The following is a 24,116-nucleotide window of genomic DNA, read 5'->3' on the forward strand; positions in this document are numbered from 1 at the left end:
TAAATAAAAGCTGAAATAAATCATTCTCTCCACTATTATTCTGACATTTCAAATTCTTCAGTGGTGATCCTAACTGACCTACGACAGGGAATTTTTACTCAGATTAAATGTCAGGAATTGTGAACAACTGAGTTTAAATGTATTTAACTAAGGTGTATGTAAACTTCCAACTTTAACTGTACACTGGGCTGGTCAATAAGCAACATAAGAAAAAACTAGAGCCAGCAGGACTTGCTTTGTGGAGTGCGTTGTCAAAAAAGCAGAGCATCTCTTTATTACAGACAGAACTCTCCCCATCTTTACAACCATTGACCTACACTTTATATGTTTTGACCAACGTTTGTATGATTAAATGCTGTTCAAATGTCCTATGAAATTAAAATGCCATTTGTCTCTATCTTGTAGTGGGCCTACAATACAGTCCCCAAATGCAAATTGCCATTCAATCTGGATAGAAATAATGGAGATGCATTCCAATCTGCTTTCTTACGCTTAAGGAGCTACAAATTTGCATGCTGGGAATATTAGGTCAAACTTAAATATAACATTTTGTTAATGTTCTAGAAATATTCTGAGAATCTCCAAGACATGATACAATGTATGAACATCAGTAGAATATTATGTTAAATCTAAAGCAAATATACTATGAACGTCATAAAAACAGACTTATTTGAACATTTTGAAACATTTCTTTGTGTTTTCGGAACATATATTTTGTGATATCCCACAATGTTCCCACCAGACTGTTCCCACAATCTAATGAAACATTCTGGTAACCTTTAAAGAACAGACAAAATGTTTTCTGGTAACATTAGGTGAATGTTTTTTGCACCCTAAAAGAAACCTTGTATAATCATGTGCACAACTGAACAGTGTTTTGGGAACATATCTTTTGTGAAGTCCCCACAATATTCCCACCAGACTGTTCCCACAACCTAAAGAAACAAGTTCTTGAAACATTAGGGGAATGTTTTATACAAACATTGTATAATCATGACTGGACAGTTTTTGTGTTATGAGAACATTTTCCGCAAACTAACAAATGTTCTGGGAACTTTCACGTAAACAATTTTGGTTTGCTGTGAAAACATTACTGGTACATTTTGTTATTACATTACCTGGATACCTAAAGATAACCTTTGGGGAATGTTCTGTGTTGGTTGTTACAGATGTTGTTCACAATATTTGAGTGAATGTTAGGAGAACAAGGATATTTCATTTAAAAAAACTATGAAGATTTTGTCATCAAAAACATTTTTTGAATGTTATCATCATAATGTGAGATAAAACCCTAACTACTGTATAACTTAATGGGAATCTTAGCTAATGTTCTGGGAATGTTCCCGGTTTGTTGGTAGGGCTATAATTTCTGTTCCCTTAAGGAGGGAAACAAGGTACAACACCTGTTCGGCTCCGCCCCGCCCACTTCTGGGCTTGGTGAAGAGCGGTACCAGATTTAAGGAATGACTCCATGCCTCGGGTTTATCACCTGTGGAAGGTGGGGTTTCCAGTGAAGCACGGTGTTCATCTAATGCTCTTCAGTAGAGGGCAGTAGAGCACAAACTCCCCATAGCTGTGTTGTAGCTCATTTCCCTCCTTCAGGGAACAGTAATTATAGTCATAACGGTATGATTCACACCACTGAATAACCCATAAAATTAGTCAACTGTACAGAAGAGACGCAGTCAAAAACCCATTCTCTGGAAATGGTCTTCTATGGAAAATTTTATTGGGGTGACATAGCTTACATCAATGATTATGCCAAATCCCTATACGCCAGCACATTTTCAATATTCCCACTTGTTGGGCACTTGCAGCCTCCAGATCTAGGCTATATTTCCTATGAATAGGCCTACCCCAGTTTTATTCTGATTGTGTAATGTGTTCTTTCTCCCTCTGATTTCCCCCATACCAGAGAAGCTGAACTAGGTTCTCTCACGTTGGCCAGCCCCCTCCCCCCTCATTGTCAGTTGCCGTGCAACAGCAAGTGACAAAGAGTTTAGCTTGCTGTACTACAGTCTGGATGACAGACAACTATCCAGAATATGGTGATAAAGACAGAATGAAAATCCCCTGCCTCTGCCTTTTCACACTCTCCTCCTCCCCCGTCCTCTATTTTTGTTGAGGACCTGACTGCTGTGCTGTCTCAGCTTTGTTGTGTTGTAGAGTAGCTGTTGTAACATCACTGTGAGAATGTGCTTTTAGAGTACCCTCCTCTAATACAGTACTGAGCCATTGTGCAGTTTGGACTATTGCTAGCTCCATGTTCGCCCCATCCAAGCACTCATGCCTGTAGGGTTTTCAATGCTCCCTGATGGGCTCACTTATCGTTTTAGTGATTGTTAGCAGGGTCATTTTGTTACTATTGTAATTTCTACACAGCTTATATCTGTTTTTACTCATTAAAGTAGGTATTTTTCAAGAACAAAAAAAACACATTCAATTTAATCGCTGGCCATTGTTCTATCTACAGTCTTTGATGAGGGAAACAAAAAAGCCCGTATTTAACCTTGAATAAGATGAAAATGACAAGCTTTTCTTCCAAATTCTGTTTTGAGTCTCAATACATGTAGAATTGAATCACAGATTGAGACAGGAGATTATGTGATCCACAACTAGCCACAGTCAAAGAAAGCAAAAACAGCTTCTCATGAAAACAATTGAGAGTAACATTTTGTGACGTGTTACTACACCCTTGTAAACCAATTAAATCGTCAAGAAAATGCTTGCACTGTGCAGGATTATTGTTTTGCCCACAGCTAGCTAGTATGATGATATTACTTTGATAATGGAGCTGCAGCAAAAACCTTCCCCTATGTTATCTTTTTCTCTTTTGAGAGAAATAACAGTGATGCTCTCACACAGTAGCTATAGGATGACAGAGCTGGGAAGTCAGGGGGCCCTATAAGTGTGCACATAGAATCCCCTGTCTCACATATTGTATCTCTGTTTCACCCCCTTAACATCCACTCATATCTTCCCCTCCTCTCATTCTCTCACTTTGTATCTCTCTCTTCCAGTTTCTCTCTCCCCGTCTCCTCTCCCTCTCTCCCACTCTCTTATTCTCTCTCTCTGTATCTTCCCCCTTTCTCTTCCCTCTCTCCCTCTACGTGCTTTGGCTTTGGGCAAAAGAGTGAGTGCTTGCGATTCCAATCATTACTATTGGTAGGTAAGGGGGGGGGGTTAAAAAAAGAGAAAGAGACAATTAAAGAAAGAGAGAGACAGGTAAAGAAGGGCGTGTGGGGAAAGAGGAAAAGAGGGGGTGGAAAGGGAGAGGAAAAAGGAGAAAGAGATACGGTTAGTAAGTGTGTGGCAGGCAGTGCTGTAAAGTGGAAAGGGGAAGGCTGCAGAAAAGTGTGGGCTGGGTTAGACTGCTAGCTACTTAAAAGGAGCTGGCTGTGGCGGCTCAGCATTGGAGGAACAGACAGTGGCAGTAGGAGAAGAGAAGCAGGAGGGAGACTGGGATGAGAGAAAACCAGGAAAGGTGTTCCTCTACTCTCCTCTCACTGCAACAAGTTCATTTTTAGGCAGCTTCTCCTCCCTCCTCCTCCACTTTATTTTCTTGACTTTACTATCCTCTGATTGGAGAGACTACTCTGGGGCCAGAATGGCCAGAATGCTTTGGGCAGCGGTGGTGCTGGTACTGCCACTCTTGGGACTCTGTCAATTTGTCCTGCCACCCGAGTGGGTGCCAGAGGACTACCCTGCCACAGAGGTCGGGGCTGATAGCTTTGTCACTGCCTACAATACCACCGCCGAGCTTGTCACCTACCAAAACCAAGAGGCCAGCTGGACATACCAGACCAACATTACGGCCCACAACTCCAACAAAAAGGTAGGACTCCTCCCCCCGGCCCCCCTTCCCCACTCTGCACACAGCACACAGAGGTGTTTCAATGAAAGGTTGACAGTTGTTGGATTAGTTAGTCGTTAGCCTCTTCAGTCCAGTGCGAACCATTATGTACCAGTTAGAGTTGTGGGTAGCACTTTACTGTAGCCCTCTTATGCATGCATTCATAAAGGCTTTGTGAATGTTGCACAGCTGTTATAAAGGCTTTATGAATGTTGCACAGCTGTCATAAAGGCTTTGTGAATGTTGCACAGCTGTTATAAAGGCTTTATGAATGTTGCACAGCTGTTATAAAGGCTTTATGAATGTTGCACAGCTGTTATAAAGGCTTTGTGAATGTTGCACAGCTGTTATAAAGGCTTTATGAATGTTGCACAGCTGTTATAAAAGCTTTGTGAATGTTGCACAGCTGTTATAAAGGCTTTATGAATGTTGCACAGCTGTTATAAAGGCTTTGTGAATGTTGCACATCTGTTATAAAGGCTTTGTGAATGTTGCACAGCTGTTATAAAGGCTTTATGAATGTTGCACAGCTGTTATAAAGGTTTTGTGAATGTTGCACAGCTGTTATAAAGGCTTTATGAATATTCCACAGCTGTTATAAAGGCTTTGTGAATGTTGCACAGCTGTTATAAAGGCTTTATGAATGTTGCACAGCTGTTATAAAAGCTTTATGAATGTTGCACAGCTGTTATAAAGGCTTTATGAATGTTGCACAGCTGTTATAACGGCTTTGTGAATGTTGCACAGCTGTTAAAAAGGCTTTATGAATGTTTCACAGCTGTTATAAAGGCTTTATGAATGTCGCACAGCTGTTATAAAGGCTTTATGAATGCATAAACAAGGAGGTGGGTACTGTAAAGTCTTACTCAGTTGTGTTTGTAAGGGCTAGACTGGTTCCTTGTATGACAACAGAACCCATAGAGGGATGTTTGTTGGGTTGAGCCCCGCATGGCTTTACAACCAACCCTATTCATCCTCATCCAAAATGATATGCTCAGTTCCTCCCATTTCTGCCAACTCAGCTTGTATGTTTTCGGAAATCATCAAAAGAACCCACACACATGTGGTTTGAGCGTCTCCGAGTCTTGAATGAAGCCCGAGGGGTGTGGGGTGTGTGTGGAGAGGGTAGAATGAGGGCTGTTGTTTTGTTAGGTGTCTATAAGTTCAAATGCCTGATCATTTCCCAAGCATTGTACTGGTATTTGAGGAAAATGCAATTTCACAGGTTGATGCATAACATGGACTTCCTAGTACAAACAATTAAAGACGCTTTAGTGCGGTTTAAATGGGACTTTTCAGAGTGGAGTAATGAGACATTTGCATGCTAGTGCCGCCTGCTTCTCTTTTACTGCTCCTCCCGTCTCACCATATGCTATAAGGAGACATTTGCATAACCGAATGGGCTGGGGAACAGTGTTAGCTAGAGACTGTGAAAAATTTGAAAAAGTAAAGCCATCCAGGCAGTTGGGAAGGATCAATGAAACTGCGGAGGTGTGAGGCAGTAATCTGTCGCTCTGAGAGAGAAACAAACACACACACATAGACACACACATGCACAAACACGCATGCATGCAAGTGCACACACACACATGCACAAACACGCATGTGCGCACATACACACACACACACGCACACCAGGCATCGAGCGTCTCTGCCAGTTATGAATGCTATTATTCAAATATCGGATCAAAGGGAATCAGGGGTGTTGGTGTTCTATAAGATCTGGCAGGGTAGCCTTCCTGGTCTCTCTCCGAGTCTCCTCCCCGCAGGCTGTGACAATGAATTAGCATGACCCCCCATCACGCCAGAGAAAGGCCTATTGACTGGTGGGGATGTACTGTAAAGTTAACACCAACATTCCATTCAACTTGGGCTGGGCCTGGGATTCCTACTAGATGTATTCCCCTTGCACCTCTAGAACCTCTGTTCTACAACGAACCAACTCCCCAGCACTGTGTTCTACAACGAACCAACTCCCCAGCACTGTGTTCTCCAACGAACCAACTCCCCAGCACTGTGTTCCCCAACGAAGCAACACACACACACAAACACACACACACACACACAAACACACACACACACACACACACACACACACACACACACACACACACACACACACACACACACACACACACACACACACACACACACACACACACACACACACACACCTATGATAACCTTGCAGTCAAGTTATTTAATCTCAGTTCAAATGAGCTCAGGCCGAGGAGAGCAAAGGATCAAACAGCAGTCAGGTCAGTCCGGGGGGGTTAATATCAAGTAGGCTCTAAAAAAATGCAATGCTCAAAGAGCACCACTGGTTGTGGGCCTCAGTTACTTTGAAATGCGGATGGAATATCAACTATCCAAAAAGTACATGAAACGTGTGCACCCAGGGCTGTCGAAGCAGGTCCAAATCCATGGAGTTGTGCTTTCAAAGCGTCTTCTTTCACTTAACTTTCATAGAGCACAACAGAATGAAGCATTCATTCTCCTCAGAAAATCTGAAATAATATGAAGCGAAGACGCACAGTACTTTATTTAGCCAAACACTGAGAGTACCATTTGAATTTGACTGAGATTCCTAGTTTTTCAGAATAGCAACGTTCTAATTGGATAGGAACATTTGACTAACTCGTTGTAAGATATCTTTCCCTCCCCATTCCCCTTTTTACAAATTAACTTTCTCTTGGTGAGCTTTACAAGAGTGAACCTTGGGCCCTTTGGTTAATGACACTATACCTTACAGTCAGGGCCTCTGAATTACAGTCAATCTTTCATAAGTGAGTGAACACATTCAACAGCCTATGAGAGAGAGAGAAAGGGGGAGAGGGAGAAATATACAGAGAAAGAGCGAGAGAGAGGGGGGGTAGTCAACAACTTTTCACCTTATCTTTATTATCCTATTGAAAAAGAGAGAAGAGTTCAATCTGATGATATAATTGAGTGTGTGTGGCAGCAAAACCAAGTTTAAGAGAGGGAGAGAGGTCAGAGTTAATGCCTCAACACTGGTACCAGTTTTCCGTCCAGCCCACTGTTAATCAGTGGCGGTAGAGACACAGTCTCTGGACCTCAATGAAAACATCACGTAACAGAAGCTACTGTCTTGTCAGCCCTGACAGGATGTCTATGTCCTGGGCTGTGACAGACAGCCCCAGTGTCCTCCTGACAGTGACTCTATGCTTCTGTGGTTAAGATACAAATAACACAACTAATGGACTGGAGGTCCTGTTGGAGAATCTTCAACCACTAATGCAGTGGACGTAGACAGAGTGCACCGAACATTCCCTGTAGGAAATCACAAACAAGAAAGGCGGCTGGGGAACTAGTAGGTTTTCAATTAGAGTTTTTAACAGCGCGGCAAAAACAACAGTACCCAAATGGGTTAAATGAACATTTATGGAGAGTGCACAAAAGTACACAAAGGGACCGTTTACAATGGACCAGTCTACCCAGTCTAGGATCAAACACCCAGGAGGAAAAGGAGTTGCTTTGTGTGTTCCCCAAACATGATACTACAGTATAGGGAAACCCAAAACGACTGTAGCTTGTGGCATATTCACACTGGGTCCACACTGTAGCACACATGGGTGTGTGACTGTGTGTCATCCTGAGGTTATCATTCTCCCTGTTGGCCGTGTGTCATCTGTCTTTTGTTATCATACAGTACACCTTGTGTCGCCGGTGAGGCGTTCACTCTACTGTAAAAACACTCTTAGCCGATAACAAAGCAACACCATCTAATCTGTTTGTAATAGTCTAGTTCTTGGCAGGTAAAACACGTAAACTGTCAGAAGCGGTCACTAAGGTGAACTGAGGCGGTTTGGCTGAAGCCTCTCAACCCTTTGGCGTAATTGTATTCCGCTTCAGTCAGTGTCATAATGGACAGGATAACATGGTGTGTGTGTGATGCGTTGAGTGGCCCTGTCTTCCAGCATCCCTCATGTATCAGCATTATCATACAGCACAGCACAATGTTGAATTGACTGTATTCTACTCTAAAGTGGCCTTCCAGGACGATGTCAAGGACAGGTCTCACGTCTCATATTATGAGTTTATGTACTGCCTACGTAGTAAGAGCAAGAGAGCAGTATAATGTATGTGTGTTGTCCTTGAACTGAGTGATGCTGCCTCTTTCCTAGTTAAGTAGTCGTCTACACTCCTTAATGAGATGCATAAGGAACTTTTTGATCCGGCCGGCCAGGGTTCTCTAGTCTTTGTACTCCCACTCAACCCCTGAGCTCTGACTGTTGTCACAAAGAGGGCCTTCTGGCCCACAGCTAACTGTCATGATCCCCATGAATATTCAATATGCTGTGGGCCTTTGCTTGGGATTTAGTGCAATGCAATCAGTCTTACGACACTAGACCAGAAGTAGGGAATAAGACAAATACAGTAGGAAAATTATTGTGTGAGTGGCCATGATATAGAAAGGGAGACTGTACAGTTAGTGGATCAAGGAAGTAGTTTTGTAATGGCTATTCATAGTTTTCTGAACAGAATATACAGCATCATCAATTTCCCAAATGATTGGATGTCAATGGTACCTGTGCGTTCTACTTCCGACTTGGACCGTGACTACTCAAGATACCGGATGCTGTGACGTGAGGGCCGTTGGGCTGCTACACTATAGTAACCCCATCACATGTCTGTGGTTACAGGTGGAATCTGATGGGTTAAAGCAGGCCTTCACAGAAGCCTGGGGGAAGAAGGCCAAAGAAACCTTCTCGGATATGCTGGTGGCCACCTTTAATGATACTCTGCAGAGGCGTATCAAGAAGATCAACGTTCTGGGAGCGGCTAACTTACCTGCAGGAGAAAGACATGAGGTCAGTCTCATATTGTTGACATCTTTTTTAGAGGAGCGCTATTACAAGCTTTGTGTCAGACTCAGGATTAGATGTTGTGTATCCATGTGATAGTGAAATGTCAACATGTCTGTAGCAGATGTTATAAAACATAATGTGTTTAGTTCAGCTGTTGTAGGAGAGCATCAGCAAGGTCTGAATGGATTCAGAGAGCCATTTTGTCTTTTCACAATCTCCTTATTATTTACCCAGTACAACGTCATACTAAGCAAGATGTCTGAAATATACTCTACTGCCAAAGTGTGTCCAAAGCCAGATGAATGCTGGTCTCTTGAGCCAGGTGAGTGGGTGTCTTCGTGTAATTACAGTTATAATTGCAATATTATGCTTATTGTAAAAATAAATGAGGGAACGTTAAGGGAGGACGGAATAACATGTTAGGAAAAGGATGAGGGCAATTACTTTGAAGAGGTCTCTGGAGGATGTGGTTTAAGCTCTTTAGGAACATTGAAATGGCCAAATACTGGTCATTACTACGGTGCAGAGCACGCTGACTTCATCAGTCATTCCCAATTACCTAGATGTTGGTTTAAACCCTGGCCTGTGGTTTGTGAGCTGTGCCCTCCAAAAAACTAATGTGAACTATCATGTTGGGCAAAAAACATTAGTGATTCAGTAATACGCACACACAATCATTGTTGCACTTACTGTCAGTCATTTCCTAATGTCATGCAGTGTAATGGATGGAAATCAAACATCAACAAAATACTAAATGTTCTGACAGGCCTACTACACTGTGTACATTTTGACACCTTAGTTCAGGGTTTCCTAAACTCGGTACCCTAGGTCATGGAAATGGTTTCTGTTAATGCGTTTACACTCTAAAATTAGAGTCCACTTCCCCCAGATGATTCCTCATTTTACAATCTACTAAAGTTAACATTGGGTGGTCCAGGGTCCCTCATCCCAAAACAACGCCAGCCATTGGATTACCAAACTCACTTTGTTCAGTGGCCTTCAACTTCCCTCTTTCCTCACCTTCACTTCCTGTACCCAACTTGTAAAATATATATGTTTTTTTTAGGCCACTATCTGCCTCCGTCGCATCATCATAATTTAAGGCTAATCTCTTAGCAAATGTATATTTTAGGCACCTCTCCCACTGAGAGGAGAGCATGAAGTCATATAAACACTTCTACACCTCATTCTTTAAGAAAAGTTAAAACTACCATTGTTCTCTTTCCGTTGGCGCCGTTTGGAAATTCAGAAGTCCCCTGTGTAGGGAGTTTCTGTGTTCTGTAACTGAGGGTCTCTTTGACTTTGCCTCCACAGAGCTGACAGAGATCATGGCCAACTCACGGAGCTACAAGACACTGCTGTACGCTTGGGAGGGTTGGCACAATGCATCGGGTGTGCCACTCAAGGCAGAGTATCCAACGTTTGTGGAGCTTAGCAACAAGGCCTATAAAGCTGATGGTAAAAATATCACGTTGACCTTGCATATGGTTAAACCCCACAACGGTGTCATTGCGAATGTCACTATTTCTAGCATATTTCATAGGCATTGTAAGTTTGGTCCATGGTCGTAGTGAGGGAGACAGAGGAGAGGTGGACAAGAGGTGAAAGGTCATTGTTGATAAACATGGGGTTGCGCTGTCTCCCTAGGTTTTGATGACACGGGAGAATACTGGCGTTCGTGGTACGAGTCACCGACTTTCGAGAGTGACCTGGAGGCTATTTACAAACAGATACAGCCGCTTTACCAGAATCTTCACGCCTTTGTGCGCCGCAAGCTCTACAACCACTACGGCCCAAAATACATCAATCTTAAAGGACCTATCCCTGCTCATCTGCTCGGTGAGTTTACCTTTGCATTTCTTTTTGAACTTATAGCCAATGCAAAATGTTCAATCACTCATTTATCAGCTGTTTTGTCAACTTAATCTCACTCCATCAAAGCTTAGCATTAGCTTTAGGTAGGGCCCTGAGTTTTTCCTGACCACTTAGCCCTGACCTGGGCCGTGCTTATAGACGTTACTATCAGACACATAATGCAGGTTAGAACAGGCCCTGCGGTTTCCTGGTCAAGTCACGTAGTCAGGAAACATCAGATGCTAGCTATAGCCCATTGCTCACAGTGTTTGTGAATAGTGAGGCTCTGCCAGTAGATTTATTAAGCCTCTGGCTAATTCTAGGTGTGTGTGCTTCATTTCTTCAGGAAACATGTGGGCACAAACCTGGAACAACATCTATGGCATGATGATCCCCTTCTCCAACAAACCCAATGTGGACGTGACAGATGAAATGATGGCCCAAGTAAGCTGGTGAAATTGGAGAAATGGTTATCAGCTCAGTTTACATGTAGATCACTGGGTGGGAAATAGTTGAAAGTTAAGAAATGGCAATATATCCAAAAACAATATCTAAATCTCACTCTGTGTTTGTTAAAAATAAAATCCCAAACTCTTGTCTAGCCTAGTTGAAATCATTTGTACCAACTCAAAATTCATCCACTGAAAGTCTGTTAAGCTTGGCTGTATATACCTGAAATACAATGATTTCCTCCTCCTAGAACTGGAATGCTACTCATATGTTCCGAGTGGCTGAGGAGTTCTTCACCTCCCTGGGCCTCATCAAAATGCCCCAAGAGTTCTGGGACAAGTCTATGTTGGAGAAGCCAGAAGGTCGGGAGGTGGTGTGCCACGCATCTGCCTGGGACTTCTACAATAGAAAGGACTTCAGGTGAGCAAGTGGAAATGGGGTTATGGAAATTAACTCCGGAGTCGAGAAAAGAGAGGCTTCAGTTACCCGATGCTATGAAAATGAAATGTCTTCATATGTGATGTTTCCTCACATTCAGGATCAAACAGTGCACCACAGTCAACATGCAGCAGCTTTTCACAGTGCACCACGAGATGGGCCATGTTGAATACTACTTGCAGTACAAGGAACTGCCTTATAGCTTCCGCCGCGGGGCTAACCCAGGTTTCCATGAGGCAATTGGTGATGTCATGTCCCTCTCTGTGTCCACGCCTAAGCATCTGGCCAGCATCGGCCTATTGCCCAATGTGACCAATGACAACGGTACGCAAAAATATATCTATGGTACACTGTTATAAAACAATTAGATTTTTGGTGGTTAGTAAGTTAGTAGGTACAGTGTTGCCAAGTAAGTAAGTAACTAAGTAGCTAAGTAAAGTAAGTAAGAAAGTAAGTGAGTAAGTAGTATGAAAGTAGCAGCTTAAGTAAGAAAGTAAGTTAGTACGTAAGTTAGTAAGTAGTTATTTAGTTAGTTACCGACTTGCTTGCTTACTTACTTAGTGAGTAAGTTACTTACTTACTTAGTTATTGTGGTGGTTATTATTTTTGTGTGTGATTTAATTTCGCTTGTTCATTGTAGAGAGCGACATCAACTACCTGCTGAAGATGGCACTGGAGAAGATAGCCTTTCTTCCCTTCGGCTATCTCATTGACCAGTGGAGGTGGAGTGTGTTTAGTGGGCGCACCCCCCCAGAGCGCTACAACGCAGACTGGTGGCACCTCAGGTAAGAGCCAAGAAAATACTTAAAATGACAAAAGTTTGTGGGGGGAAATTGTTTATATCCAAGATAATAGTACATTTTATACAATGGGAAAATGTTTAATTTAAAAAAAAACATTGTCGTTTTGTCTTCCTTTCTTCACTTTTCAAGGACAAAATACCAGGGTATCTGTCCTCCCACCAAACGCACAGAAGAGCACATGGATGCTGGAGCCAAATACCACATTCCAGGAAACACCCCATACATCAGGTAGGACTCTCTTTCAAACCATCTCACTTCTTTCCTCATATCCATATACAGGTACTTGTATTGGTGATTATTATGCACATGCACTTCAGGAATAAAGACCACTGAGGGAATATACATATTACAAATACGCATTCATTAATAAAAAATCGATCCTCAAATGCCATCAATCCTCAAACATTCCCAGAACATTAGATAAGATTCACATTAAGTTATAGTTTGGGTTTTATCTAACATTAGGGTGATAGCCTCCCAAAAACATTGAAATAATGTTTTTGATAACAACATATTTTTTTAAATGAAATATCCTTGGAATGTTCTCCTAACATTCACTAAAATGCTAACTTTTAAAGAAAAGGTGAATGTTTTTTGCACCCCAAAATAAATATTGTATAATCATCTGGACTGTTTATATTTTGTGATGTCCCCTACAATGATTCCATAAGACTATTCCCACAACTTAATTAAACATTTTGGGAACCTTTAAAAAACAGTCAAAATGTGTTCTGGGAGAGTTCTTACAATATCAGGCGAATGTTTTATGCGAAGATACCAATTTTGGTTTGCTGGGATGATTGATTCAAGATGTTGTTTGGTCTCCTGCAGATACTTTGTGAGCTTCATTCTGCAGTTCCAGTTCCACAAGAAGCTATGTCAGGCAGCCAATCAGAGTGGACCCCTGCACACATGTGACATCTACCAGTCCAAGGAGGCGGGAAAGATTTTAGAGTATGTGTTCTGTTATTGCCTCTCTTAGAACATTCATTACAGCCATATAAACAATGGTGTTACCTGATCAATTTAAGAGATGAGACACAAAATATATTTAATCTCAAACGACCCTAAAATGTAGTTCCCCCCCTAACTGAATCAGTCATAAAACATTGTCCCTAGACTTGCTAAAGCTAAACCATACAAAGCTGCATTAGTAAATGAGGCTTAACACATTCCCCATGTGGCCTCTGTTGAATTTGAAAGGACGGTCCTTAAATCCGGAGAATCAAAGCCCTGGACACAGGTGCTCCAGGAAGCCGTCGGAACAAACAAGATGGACGCCAGTGCCCTGATGGAATACTTTGGTCCCATCATCACATGGCTGGAGGAACAGAATGCAGCGACGAATGAGACCCTGGGCTGGCCAGACTTTAACTGGGTTCCACCCGTACCAGAGGGCTACCCTGAGGATATTGGTAAGCCAGTAAACAGGTTTAACCGAAGGAGGAGGATTTTTCCATCAAATAAAACATGGAGAATTCCAAAAGTCAACCTTTAAATTTGGTGGAGGAAAATGATCATCTTTCAATGTGATTTATATGGTTATTGATGATATAGCTGATGACAAGTGCACTATAATTAGCTTTTCAACATGGTTACTTTGCATTGGAAGAAGTCTGCCCCTCCTACTTTTGGCAGATGCATCAACGTTTTTTCCCCACTTGATTGATTGATTAATTTTATTTGTCAGATAAAAAACATATATACACACAGTACAAAGATTCAAACAGGAAAATATCAAATTCAGTTTATACGATTGTAGGACAAATGAAGGAAAATCTTAATCTATAACCTTTTGTTTTGTTAGATTTTTTATTTATTTAACTATTTATTCTAATTCATTTATTTGTGTATTCATTTTGTTTCTTCTTTTTTTAAATTCCATTTTCATTTTCTGACTAAGAACGGTGTTACAAACTCTCTATACCATCTATCTATAATTCTAATATGAACCCTTCATTGTTGGTGATTCATCTATTTTTGTTGTTGATTGATTCCACTTACATGTTGATGAAATTGTAGGCAGTGCAGTTATCATTGTGATTGTTGTAATAGTTATTATCAGTGAACATGATAACGATAATAATTGTGTTACTGGTGGTGGGTATTGTTTCCATTGTTTGGACATTACATTTAGAACTCTCATTGTTGCAAACTAAATTGAAACCTTGTGCTGAAAATCAATAAAACGATTCTTCAAACAAATTCACTTCTCTCTTAAATCATGCATGGATGTCACTGGAAGATGAACTTTTATACAAATCCAAGCTATACCCTCAGATCTTAAGTTAGAAATAGGCCACAGTCACATAGCCATGTAGCTTAAATGTACCTGTACCTTTCTCGTAACCTAGACAAGATTGCAGATGAGGTGCAGGCTAAGAAGTTCCTGGAAGAGTACAACAGCACTTCTGAGGGGGTCTGGAATGCCTACACTGAAGCATCATGGGCCTACAACACTGACATCAATGAGGAGAACAAGCAGAACATGGTAAGAGTTGGGTCTGGTGTCTTAATGGAGCATCGCCCTCGCTCATACTGTACACATTGGCAATTGACTTTCACACAACTAACCCACAGCTCAAAAACTGTTCTTAGTGTTGATGAACCAGGGTTTGGAGGAACTACAGGATGAGCAGGCTTTTGTTCCAGCCCAGCATTAACACACTAGATTCTACTGCACATCCTGCAGCTTTTCTGGCCCATTTCTTGCACTTGGACAAATCAATGGACCGTTGTGACGAGTGAGTGTATTCTGTCTCCAGCTGCAAAAGAACTTGGACATGTCTATCCACACACTGACCTACGGAAAAGAGGCCCGCAAATATGACACCACAGACTTTCAGGATGGTTCTGTGAAGCGTATCCTGAAGAAACTCAGTGACATCGAAAGAGCAGGACTTCCCGACGAGGAACTGAAAGAGGTAAGAATGGGTTGTGTGCTTTTATTGACCCAATACCTTCAAAATGATCCCCTGTTCATTGACAAAAATCAAGGGCAAAATCACACAGTACATTAACCTCAATCGTTAATGAAATTATGCTACAGCTATTTAACAGGTACATAGGACTATAAAATGTTGTTAGGGCAGTCGCAAGTTCTTATGCCGTTGATTTGCTTTTTTATTAGTACAACATTCTGCTGGCGAACATGGAGACCAAGTACAGTGTGGCTCAGGTGTGCAGAGCTAATGGGACTTGCCATCCACTGGACCCAGGTAAGATCCCACAATACACTTGCTGAAACCCATGCCTGGTTCAGGACACTAAAACACTTACCTAATTAAAAGGTCCATCTATTGTCCATTTTTCTAACTGGTTTGTATTATTAGTCCATGTGATATTTGTTTTACATCCAAGATATATATATATAGTATATATAGTAAATATATATATATAGTATATATAGTAATAAATATATATAACAACTTATCTAGATAACATTTGGCAAAAGAGGTGGCAACTAACTCTGCAAAACCAGACAAATATGAAACTTCAAAGAGGTTTGTCTCAGTTTTTTAACTGTGGTCATGTGGTCAAGATACACAAACTTTTTTAATTGGTTGGTCTGGGTCTTGTTTTTTTTCTCTCACATTTTTGGGTCTTGATCTCATCATGGCCTTTATACACTTGTTCTGGGTCTCAAACGGTTGGGTCTGATCTTGGTTTGAGTCTCGAGAGTTCTGGTCTTGACTCTTTCTCTGGTTTGTGTCTTGTTTCAGACCTCCAGCAGATTATGGCTGAGTCCAGAGACTATAATGAGCTGTTATTTGCCTGGCAGGGCTGGAGAAACGCCTCTGGCAGAGAACTGCGACAGGACTACAAGAGATATGTTCAACTGGCCAACAAAGCTGCCACTCTTAATGGTAAGGTCTTCAAAATAACAGACCCAAAGACATTTCTACAGAGGCTGGCAGTTGGTAGGTTTTCTAATTGGTTCAGGAAGGGTTTCATGTACTAATATGAATAAATAAGCAATAGGGAGCAGCCCTGTCGGCCTCAGCAATCTACTTATGTTCTACTCTGGCACTGAATTCTCCTTCCCTCTAATGCTGTCTGTTCATAGGACACTCTGATAACGGGGCATTCTGGCGCTCCCTGTACGAGACCCCCACCTTTGAAGAGGACCTGGAGCATCTGTGGAAGGAGCTGGAGCCCCTCTATCTCAACGTGCATGCCTACGTGCGCAGGTCTCTCTACAAAAAGTATGGGGGCAAACACATCAACGTGAGAGGGCCCATCCCTGCCCATCTTCTAGGTGAGACCAAGAGTCAGAATCCCGCATGAATTCCAGCACTAAGGCCAAAACTCTTGTTATGTATGACCATTGCACATTGATATTCTGCTGTTGTTTTGTGGATGTTCCTTGAGCATGACATTGATTGTGACAGGTCCAACAGGCTAGGGATTGCGCTGGCTCTGAATCTAAATCCCACTGTTTTTTAGCTCTGTCAGGGTTGCAAGGCTGAAAGATAGCTAATACCTTTAACATTTGTTTAGTTGGATAAAACAACACAACCATGTTTCTCTTGACCTATCAGGTAACATGTGGGCGCAGACCTGGTCTGGCATCATGGACTTGGCCATTCCCTACCCCGATGCCACACAAGTAGACGCCACACCAGCCATGATAGCCAAGGTAACAAATTTGACCACTACCAGTTTTTCTGTTTAACGGTGGGATATTATTGCGTTTCCATGTGACCTGACCAGGTAAACCTTATTGGCTTTCCTCAACTTTCCCCACAGGGCTGGAATGCCACCAGGATGTTCCAAGAGTCAGACAACTTCTTCACTTCTCTGGGGCTGCTGCCCATGCCTCCAGAGTTCTGGGCCAAGTCCATGCTGGAGAAGCCCAAGGATGGACGCAATGTGGTGTGTCATGCCTCCGCCTGGGACTTCTACAACCGCAAAGACTTCCGGTAATTTGGAGGGATGTAGAGTCTGTAGATTTCTTAGTGCAGTAAAACAACAGAAACTTTGCAAAGAGCTTTGGAACTCTTGGTGTATGCTGTTGGGACTCACATGTACAGGATTGCAGGTTCGAGTTTCACTTGAGGTACCCCCATCCGTTGTCGTTGTATTCTAACCCGTTCAACTTTCAAGATGTGTTTGCGTTCCCCATGAAAAACAAAGATGACTGCCCTTTTTGGCCAATTAAATGATGAGTTCATATGCTTCATTTCCAGGATCAAACAGTGCACCGTGATAACCATGGATGACCTCATCACCGTTCACCATGAGATGGGTCATGTGCAGTACTTCCTGCAGTACAAGGACCAGCCCATCTCCTTCCGTGAAGGCGCCAATCCAGGTTTCCACGAGGCCATCGGTGATGTGCTGGCCCTGTCTGTCGCAACTCCCAAGCATCTAAAGGAGATTGGTTTACTGGATGTGGTGGAGGACAACGCCGGTGAGCTCTTACTTATGAATCATTTGGACTCTGCCCTGCTATTTTCCCTGTCATAAATATGAGGAAAATAAAGAAGTATTTTTAGCAAGATACATTTTCAATTCACTACTAAGACCTTCTTCCAACTGGAAAAAAATGGTTATGTGACGACAGCATAGCTGCAGACAGAGCATCAACAAAATATCATATTTTAAAGCAGTCTGTGTGGCGAACACACATTAACTAGCTATACGCTGTGATTGCACTGTGAATGTGCTATGCCACTCTAAACGTGAATGTGTCTGTTCATTTCCATAGAGAGTACGATCAATTACCTCATGAGCATCGCCCTGGACAAAATAGCCTTCCTGCCCTTCGGCTACCTGATGGACCAGTGGAGGTGGAAAGTGTTTGACGGGCGCATCTCTGAGGAGGAGTACAACAAGGAATGGTGGAACATGAGGTAAAGACCAGTACTTTTAGTGAATAACCTCCATCCTCCATATCTCATCTATCTAAAAGAAAGACTGAATTGTTTCTTTGTACTGTGTCTGTCCCTTCCAGAATGAAGTACCAGGGATTGTGTCCACCTGTGGCCCGCACTGAGCAGGACTTTGACCCAGGTGCAAAGTTCCACATCCCTGCTAATGTGCCCTATGTCAGGTACGGTGTCTGCCATGGTGTCTGCAATGGTGTCTGCCACATTTATTACTGGAGATGAAAGGAGATTAAATCAGTGGTGCAATGTACATGCTGAAAACAATAATGAGCCAAATGTTCAACGTTAAGTTACCTAACTTCAATTTGATCACTTCTCTTTCTTGCCCATAAAACACAAGTAGGCCTACATTGCATTAAGTGATATTCGTTCATAAAACAGATTGGTTTTGCATGTGAGATGCAGTGGGAACGTCATGTGACTGTGTGTCTTCCTATCAGGTACTTTGTGAGCTTCATCATCCAGTTCCAGTTCCACCAGTCTCTGTGTAACGCCGCCGGGCATGTCGGCCCTCTCCACGATTGTGATATCTACCGCTCCAAAGAGGCAGGGAAACTTCTAGGGTCAGTACTGTGCACCCGCAAAACAAGTAGCATTCTATCACCGTGATGACAGCACTGTCAATATTGGAATGTGATAAATGACGTTGTTTTGAAGTTACCGTTCAGGTATGTAGAATTGTTGTCTGAAACGTATTTGTGAGACTATAGTGAAACAGACAGCCGTTCTGATAGACTCTTGGACTTGTTTTATCTGTTGTATCCATTCCGTGTGTTTTGCAGTGACGTGATGAAAGTGGGTTTCAGTAAGCCCTGGCCTGAAACGATGGCCATGATCACTGGAAAGTCCATCATGTCTGCCAAGCCACTGGTGGAGTACTTCAAACCTCTCACTGACTGGCTGGAAGCAGAGAACAACAAGAACAATGAGGTCAGAGGCTGGCCTGAATACGACTGGAAACCACCAAGTAAGTCTGATAGCTGGCTTTAAACGCTATATTCAACTACAATTCAACTTCCTTCATTGAGGGAAATTGCACTTAATTACAACATTATGGGTCAGGATTCAGACTCCCGCGCATAACTGATGTTTTGTCATGTCTGAGGTGTAACTGAGTTGGAGCTGTCAAAATCGGTCAGCCGATGTTCTTGTGATCATTTGCACAAAGCCACACCCGTCCCACTCGCATTAGAAGTTCAGAACGAGAAAGTGTAGTCTACATAAAAATAATGACGCTCAAATTGAAACTCATTTAAACAAAATAATTAGGAATTCTATCAGCCTAATCGAGGTGTAGATTGTGCTTGTGGATTTGACAGCTCTAATGTAGTTTCACCTTGGAAACAGACAAAAACAACCGCTATCAATCAATCAAATGCATTGACATCAGCAGATGTCACAAAGTGCTTATACAGAAACCCAGCCTAAAACCCCAAAGCCAAGCAATGCAGATGTGGAAGAAGGGTGGCTCGGAAAAACTCCCTAGTAAGGCAGGAACCCAGGAAGAAACCTAGAGAGGAACCAGGCTCTGAGGGGTGGCCAGTCCTCTTCTGGCTGTGCCGGTGGCGATTAGAAGAGTACATGGCCATTAAGGCTAGATCGTTCTTCAAGATGTTCAAATGTTTATTAATGACTAGCCAGGTCAAACAATAATTACAGTGGTTATAGAGGGTTCAACTGGTCAGCACCTCAGGAGTTGGCTTTTCATAACTGAGCATTCAGAGGTTGAGACAACATGTCAGGTAGAGAGAGAGAGCGGGTCGTAATAGCAGGTCTTGGATAAGGTAGGAGCTCCGGTGAACAGGTTTCCATAGCCGCAGGCAGAACAGCAGAAACTGAATCAGCAGCACGACCAGGTGGACAGCACGACAGGAACAGCCAGGAGTCGTCAGGCCAGGTAGTCTTGAGGCATGTTCCTAGGGCCTCTGGGAGGGGAGAGAGAGAGATGAGAGAATTAGAGGGAGCATACTTAATATCACACAGGACATCAGATAAGACAGGAGAAATACACCAGATAGGACAGACTGACCCTAGCCCCCCGGCACAAAGACTATTACAGCATAGATACAGGGGAGGGGTCGAGGGACATCATGGTCACATCCGACGACACCCCCAGACATGGCCAATCAGGCAGGATATAACCCCACCCACAACTGGCCAAAACACAGACCCCATACCACCAGTGCCAAACTATACTCAATCATAGGACCTACTAAAGAGATAAGACTTAAAGGTTGAGACTGAGTGTGCGCCTCCCACATGCATCGGCAGACAATTTCATAAAATGTGAGCGCTATAGGAGATAGCCCTGCCTCCAGCTTAGAAATTCTAGGAACAATAAGGAGACCTGCATGTTTTGACCTACACGTATGGTATGTAGGTATGTACAGCAGGACCAAATCGGACAGATAAGTAGAAGCAAGTTCATGTAATGTTTTGTAGGTTAGCAGTAAAACCTTGAAATCAGCCCTTGCCTTAACAGGAAGCCAGTGTAGATAGGCGAGCACTGGAGTAATATGATTGAATTTAGTTCTAGTCAACATTCTAACAGATGTACTTAGCATTACCATTATCCCGGTAGCCGGAGAATAGAGCATTGCAGTAGGCTTATCTTGAAGTGACAAAAGCATGGATTAGCTTTTCTGCATATTTTTTAAAAAAGTTAGAGTTTTGCAATGTTACAAAGATGGAAAAAAGCTGCTCTTGAAATATTTTTGATATTTTCGTACAACTGATTTCGTACAAATCCTTGGGTAGGTGGAGGGAGTCTGGAAGGGCATCTAGGAATGCTATGCGGGTGTTGACTAGTGCAGATCTGATAGAATCTACCCCTAAAGCTCAATATTGACATTACAGATGTAGGATCTTCATTTGAGCCTTTTTGCTACAGAAGGAAAAGAATCCTGCAGCAACAGGAAATGTGAATTATTATGTGAATTATAATGAATAAATATATATACATACCGCACCAGTCAACAGTTTGGACACACCTACTCATTCAGGGGTCATTCTTTATTTGTATAATTTTCTACATTGTAGAATGATATTGAAGACATCAAAACTATGAAATAACACCTCCTGTATGGAATCATGTAGTAACCAAAAAAGTGTTAAACAAATTAAAATATATTTTAGATCCTTCAAAGTAGCCACCCTTTGTCTTGATGACAGCTTTGCACACTCTTGGCATTTTCTCTACCAGCTTCACCTGTAATGCTATTCCAACAGTCTTGAAGGAGTTCCCACATATGCTGAACACTTGTTGGCTGCTTTTCCTACACTCTGCGGTCCAACTCATCCCAAACCATCTCAATTAGGTTGACATCGGGTGATTGTTGAGGCCAGGTCATCTGAGGCAGCACCATCACTGTCCTTCTTGGTCAAATAGCCCTTACACAGCCTGGAGGTGTGTTAGGTCATTGTCCTGTTGGAAAACAATGGTAGTCCCACTAAGCACAAACCAGATGGGATGGCGTATCGCTGCAGAATGCTGTGGTAGCCATGCTTGTTAAGTGTAAATAAATCACAGACAGTGTCACCAGCAAAGCACTCCCACACCATCACACCACCTCCTCCATGCTTCACAGTGGGAACCACACCTGCAGAGATCATCCATTCCCCTACTACACATCTCACAAAGACAGATTTTCACCGGTCTAATGTCCATTGCTTGTGTTTCTTGGCCCAAGAAATTCTCTTTCTCTTATTGGTGTCCTTTAGTAGTGGTTTCCTTCAAGCAATTCGACCATAAATGCCTGATTCACGTAGTCTCCTCTAACAGTTGATGTTGAGATGTGTCTCCTACTTGAACTCTGTAAAGCATTTATTTGGTCTGCAATCTAAGGTGCAGTTAACTCGAATGAACTTATCCTCTGCAGCAGAGGTAACTCCGGGTCTTCCTTTCCTGTGGCGGTCCTCATGAGAGCTAGTTTCATCATAGCTTTTTGTGACTGCACTTGAAGAAACTTTCAAAGTTATTGACATTTTCCTGATTTACTGACCTTCATGTCTTAAAGTAATGATGGTCTGTCATTTCTCTTTGTTTATTTGAGCTGTTCTTGCTATATTATGGACTTGGTATTTTACCTAATAGGGCTATCTTCTGTATGCCACCCTTACCTTGTCACAACACAGCTGATTGGCTCAAACACATTAAGAAGGAAAGAAATTCCTCAAACGAACTTTTGAGAAGGCACACCTGTTAATTGAAATGCATTCCAGGTGACTACCTCATGAAGCTGGTTGAGAGAATGCCAAGAGTGTGCAAAGCTGTCAAGACAAAGGGTGGCTACTTTGAAGAATCTCAAAAATCCAATATATTTTGATTTGTTTAACACTTTTTTTGTTACTGCATGATTCCATATGTGTTATATCGTAGCTTTGATGTCTTCACTATTTTCTACATCTAAAAATAAAGAAAAACCCTTGAATGCGTAGGTGTCCAAACCTTTGACTGGCACAGTATGTTTTTTTCCCAATGCATCAGAGCTACCAAAATTCCAATGTCAACTTGAAACCAATGCCTTTGCAGAGAAACAACTGTTGTCAGAGCTTAAGCATTGATTTTAGGGGTTTGAGGCGCCTAGCAATTGAAATCAATCCCTCCAATCCATCATGTACTGATGAGTTCCTGCTGAAAGGAGGAGTTCGAGATTAGATAGAGGGGAGACAGGACTCAAATGAGAGAAATCAAATAGGTGGAGAGAACATTGGAGAGCAATACACTGGGATGTGTAAAAAGCTGAGGAAGAGAACACGATAGAGAGAAAATAGAATGGGGTTAGAAAAGAGGGGGAGCACAAAATTGAGAGACCCATGTTCTCAGACCCACTAACTGTACAACATTTAAATGGAGGAAAGGATACGAAAAATATACTCTTTCCTTTCTAAATATGCATCAAATAAGCTGTTCTGAGTTTCGACACTAGCAATCTTGAAAAGTAATGTAGGATAAGATTGAGTCTTTTCTAGCTATAAGGCTATTGATGCGGGTATGATGCCACAACCTGATTTGCATCACTCACCTCTGTGTGTGTTCCCAGGTGACAGCTCAGAAACGTCCCCCCCAGCCCCAGAAGAGGGTAAAGTGGACTTCCTTGGGATGAGTCTGGACGGTGCAGGAGCTGCAGCAGGCCAGTGGGTCCTACTGGTCCTGGGTCTGGTGCTTCTAGTGGCCACCATCCTCCTGGGCTACATGTACAAGAAATCAAAACGGAGAAATCTGTCCTCATCTGAGCTGGAGCTGAAGTGAGTCCTAACCTTATTGGAAGATCCCCCTTCACCTGGCAACAGCAATGTCATCATCAGTGTTTGTTTGTACCGTGCATCCTGATTGGTTCATTTATTATTTTGTTCTGCTTCTTGCCTAAATTTGATGTCTGTATATTTATTGTATACATTTGGAGTCAAAATTATTTTGACTATGCAAAGAACCAAGAAGCTAACAGTTTTGTAATTTATTTGTAATATTTTAAATGCTGAGCCTGGGGAACAAATGTTTCAAGTAATTGTTTGTAAAGTCTTTAATTGTGTAAACATTGTTTTTGTAATATTTGATTTGATCAGTGAATACTTTGCCTTTCTAGAATAAAGAGAGAGAAATTTCAATTTGCTCTGTATTCATTGGCCAATTATGTTCTGTGTGGCAAGAATAGATGGATTAAAAACAATCAATAACATATTAATGTGTTCAATATTGCAGGTAATAATGAGTAATATATTCAAACCAAATAAGGGGTAGTAATAAGGGGTTATTTAAAAAAATATTTAATTATAGTACATCGAAAAAGCACAATGTAAAATAACCACCATACACTATACATCCCCCTTCCTCCCCAGCCACTGTGTGAGTCAATTGAACCTCTGTAGCAACCACAGATGACTGGATAAAGAATATCTTAGCAGAATATCTCTGGTGTCTCAGGTGACGGCTACTGGAGTGGTCACCCAACTGTCTGGATGCATACCAAATGGCACCCTATCCCCTATTTATTGCATT

At 42.2% G+C, this 24,116-nt stretch overlaps 1 protein-coding gene across 1 annotated transcript; it reads left to right on the plus strand.

Moving 5' to 3' along the window:
* Positions 1-3,414: 3,414 nt before the first annotated feature.
* LOC139377465 (angiotensin-converting enzyme-like) lies at positions 3,415-23,725 on the plus strand. Its single transcript, XM_071120495.1, has 25 exons — positions 3,415-3,835; positions 8,518-8,685; positions 8,917-9,004; positions 9,997-10,140; positions 10,330-10,521; positions 10,883-10,980; positions 11,237-11,406; positions 11,525-11,748; positions 12,065-12,209; positions 12,357-12,455; positions 13,059-13,181; positions 13,431-13,642; positions 14,582-14,718; positions 14,993-15,151; positions 15,358-15,445; positions 15,950-16,093; positions 16,294-16,485; positions 16,769-16,866; positions 16,977-17,149; positions 17,417-17,640; positions 17,938-18,082; positions 18,184-18,282; positions 18,559-18,681; positions 18,901-19,085; positions 23,161-23,725. Exons 1-25 carry the CDS (start codon positions 3,608-3,610, stop codon positions 23,367-23,369), a joined length of 3,867 nt encoding a protein of 1,288 aa, XP_070976596.1. The 5' UTR covers positions 3,415-3,607; the 3' UTR covers positions 23,370-23,725.
* Positions 23,726-24,116: the final 391 nt, after the last annotated feature.

The sequence above is a fragment of the Oncorhynchus clarkii genome, chromosome 20 (genome assembly GCF_045791955.1).
Source record: "Oncorhynchus clarkii lewisi isolate Uvic-CL-2024 chromosome 20, UVic_Ocla_1.0, whole genome shotgun sequence".
Lineage (NCBI taxonomy): Eukaryota > Metazoa > Chordata > Actinopteri > Salmoniformes > Salmonidae > Oncorhynchus > Oncorhynchus clarkii.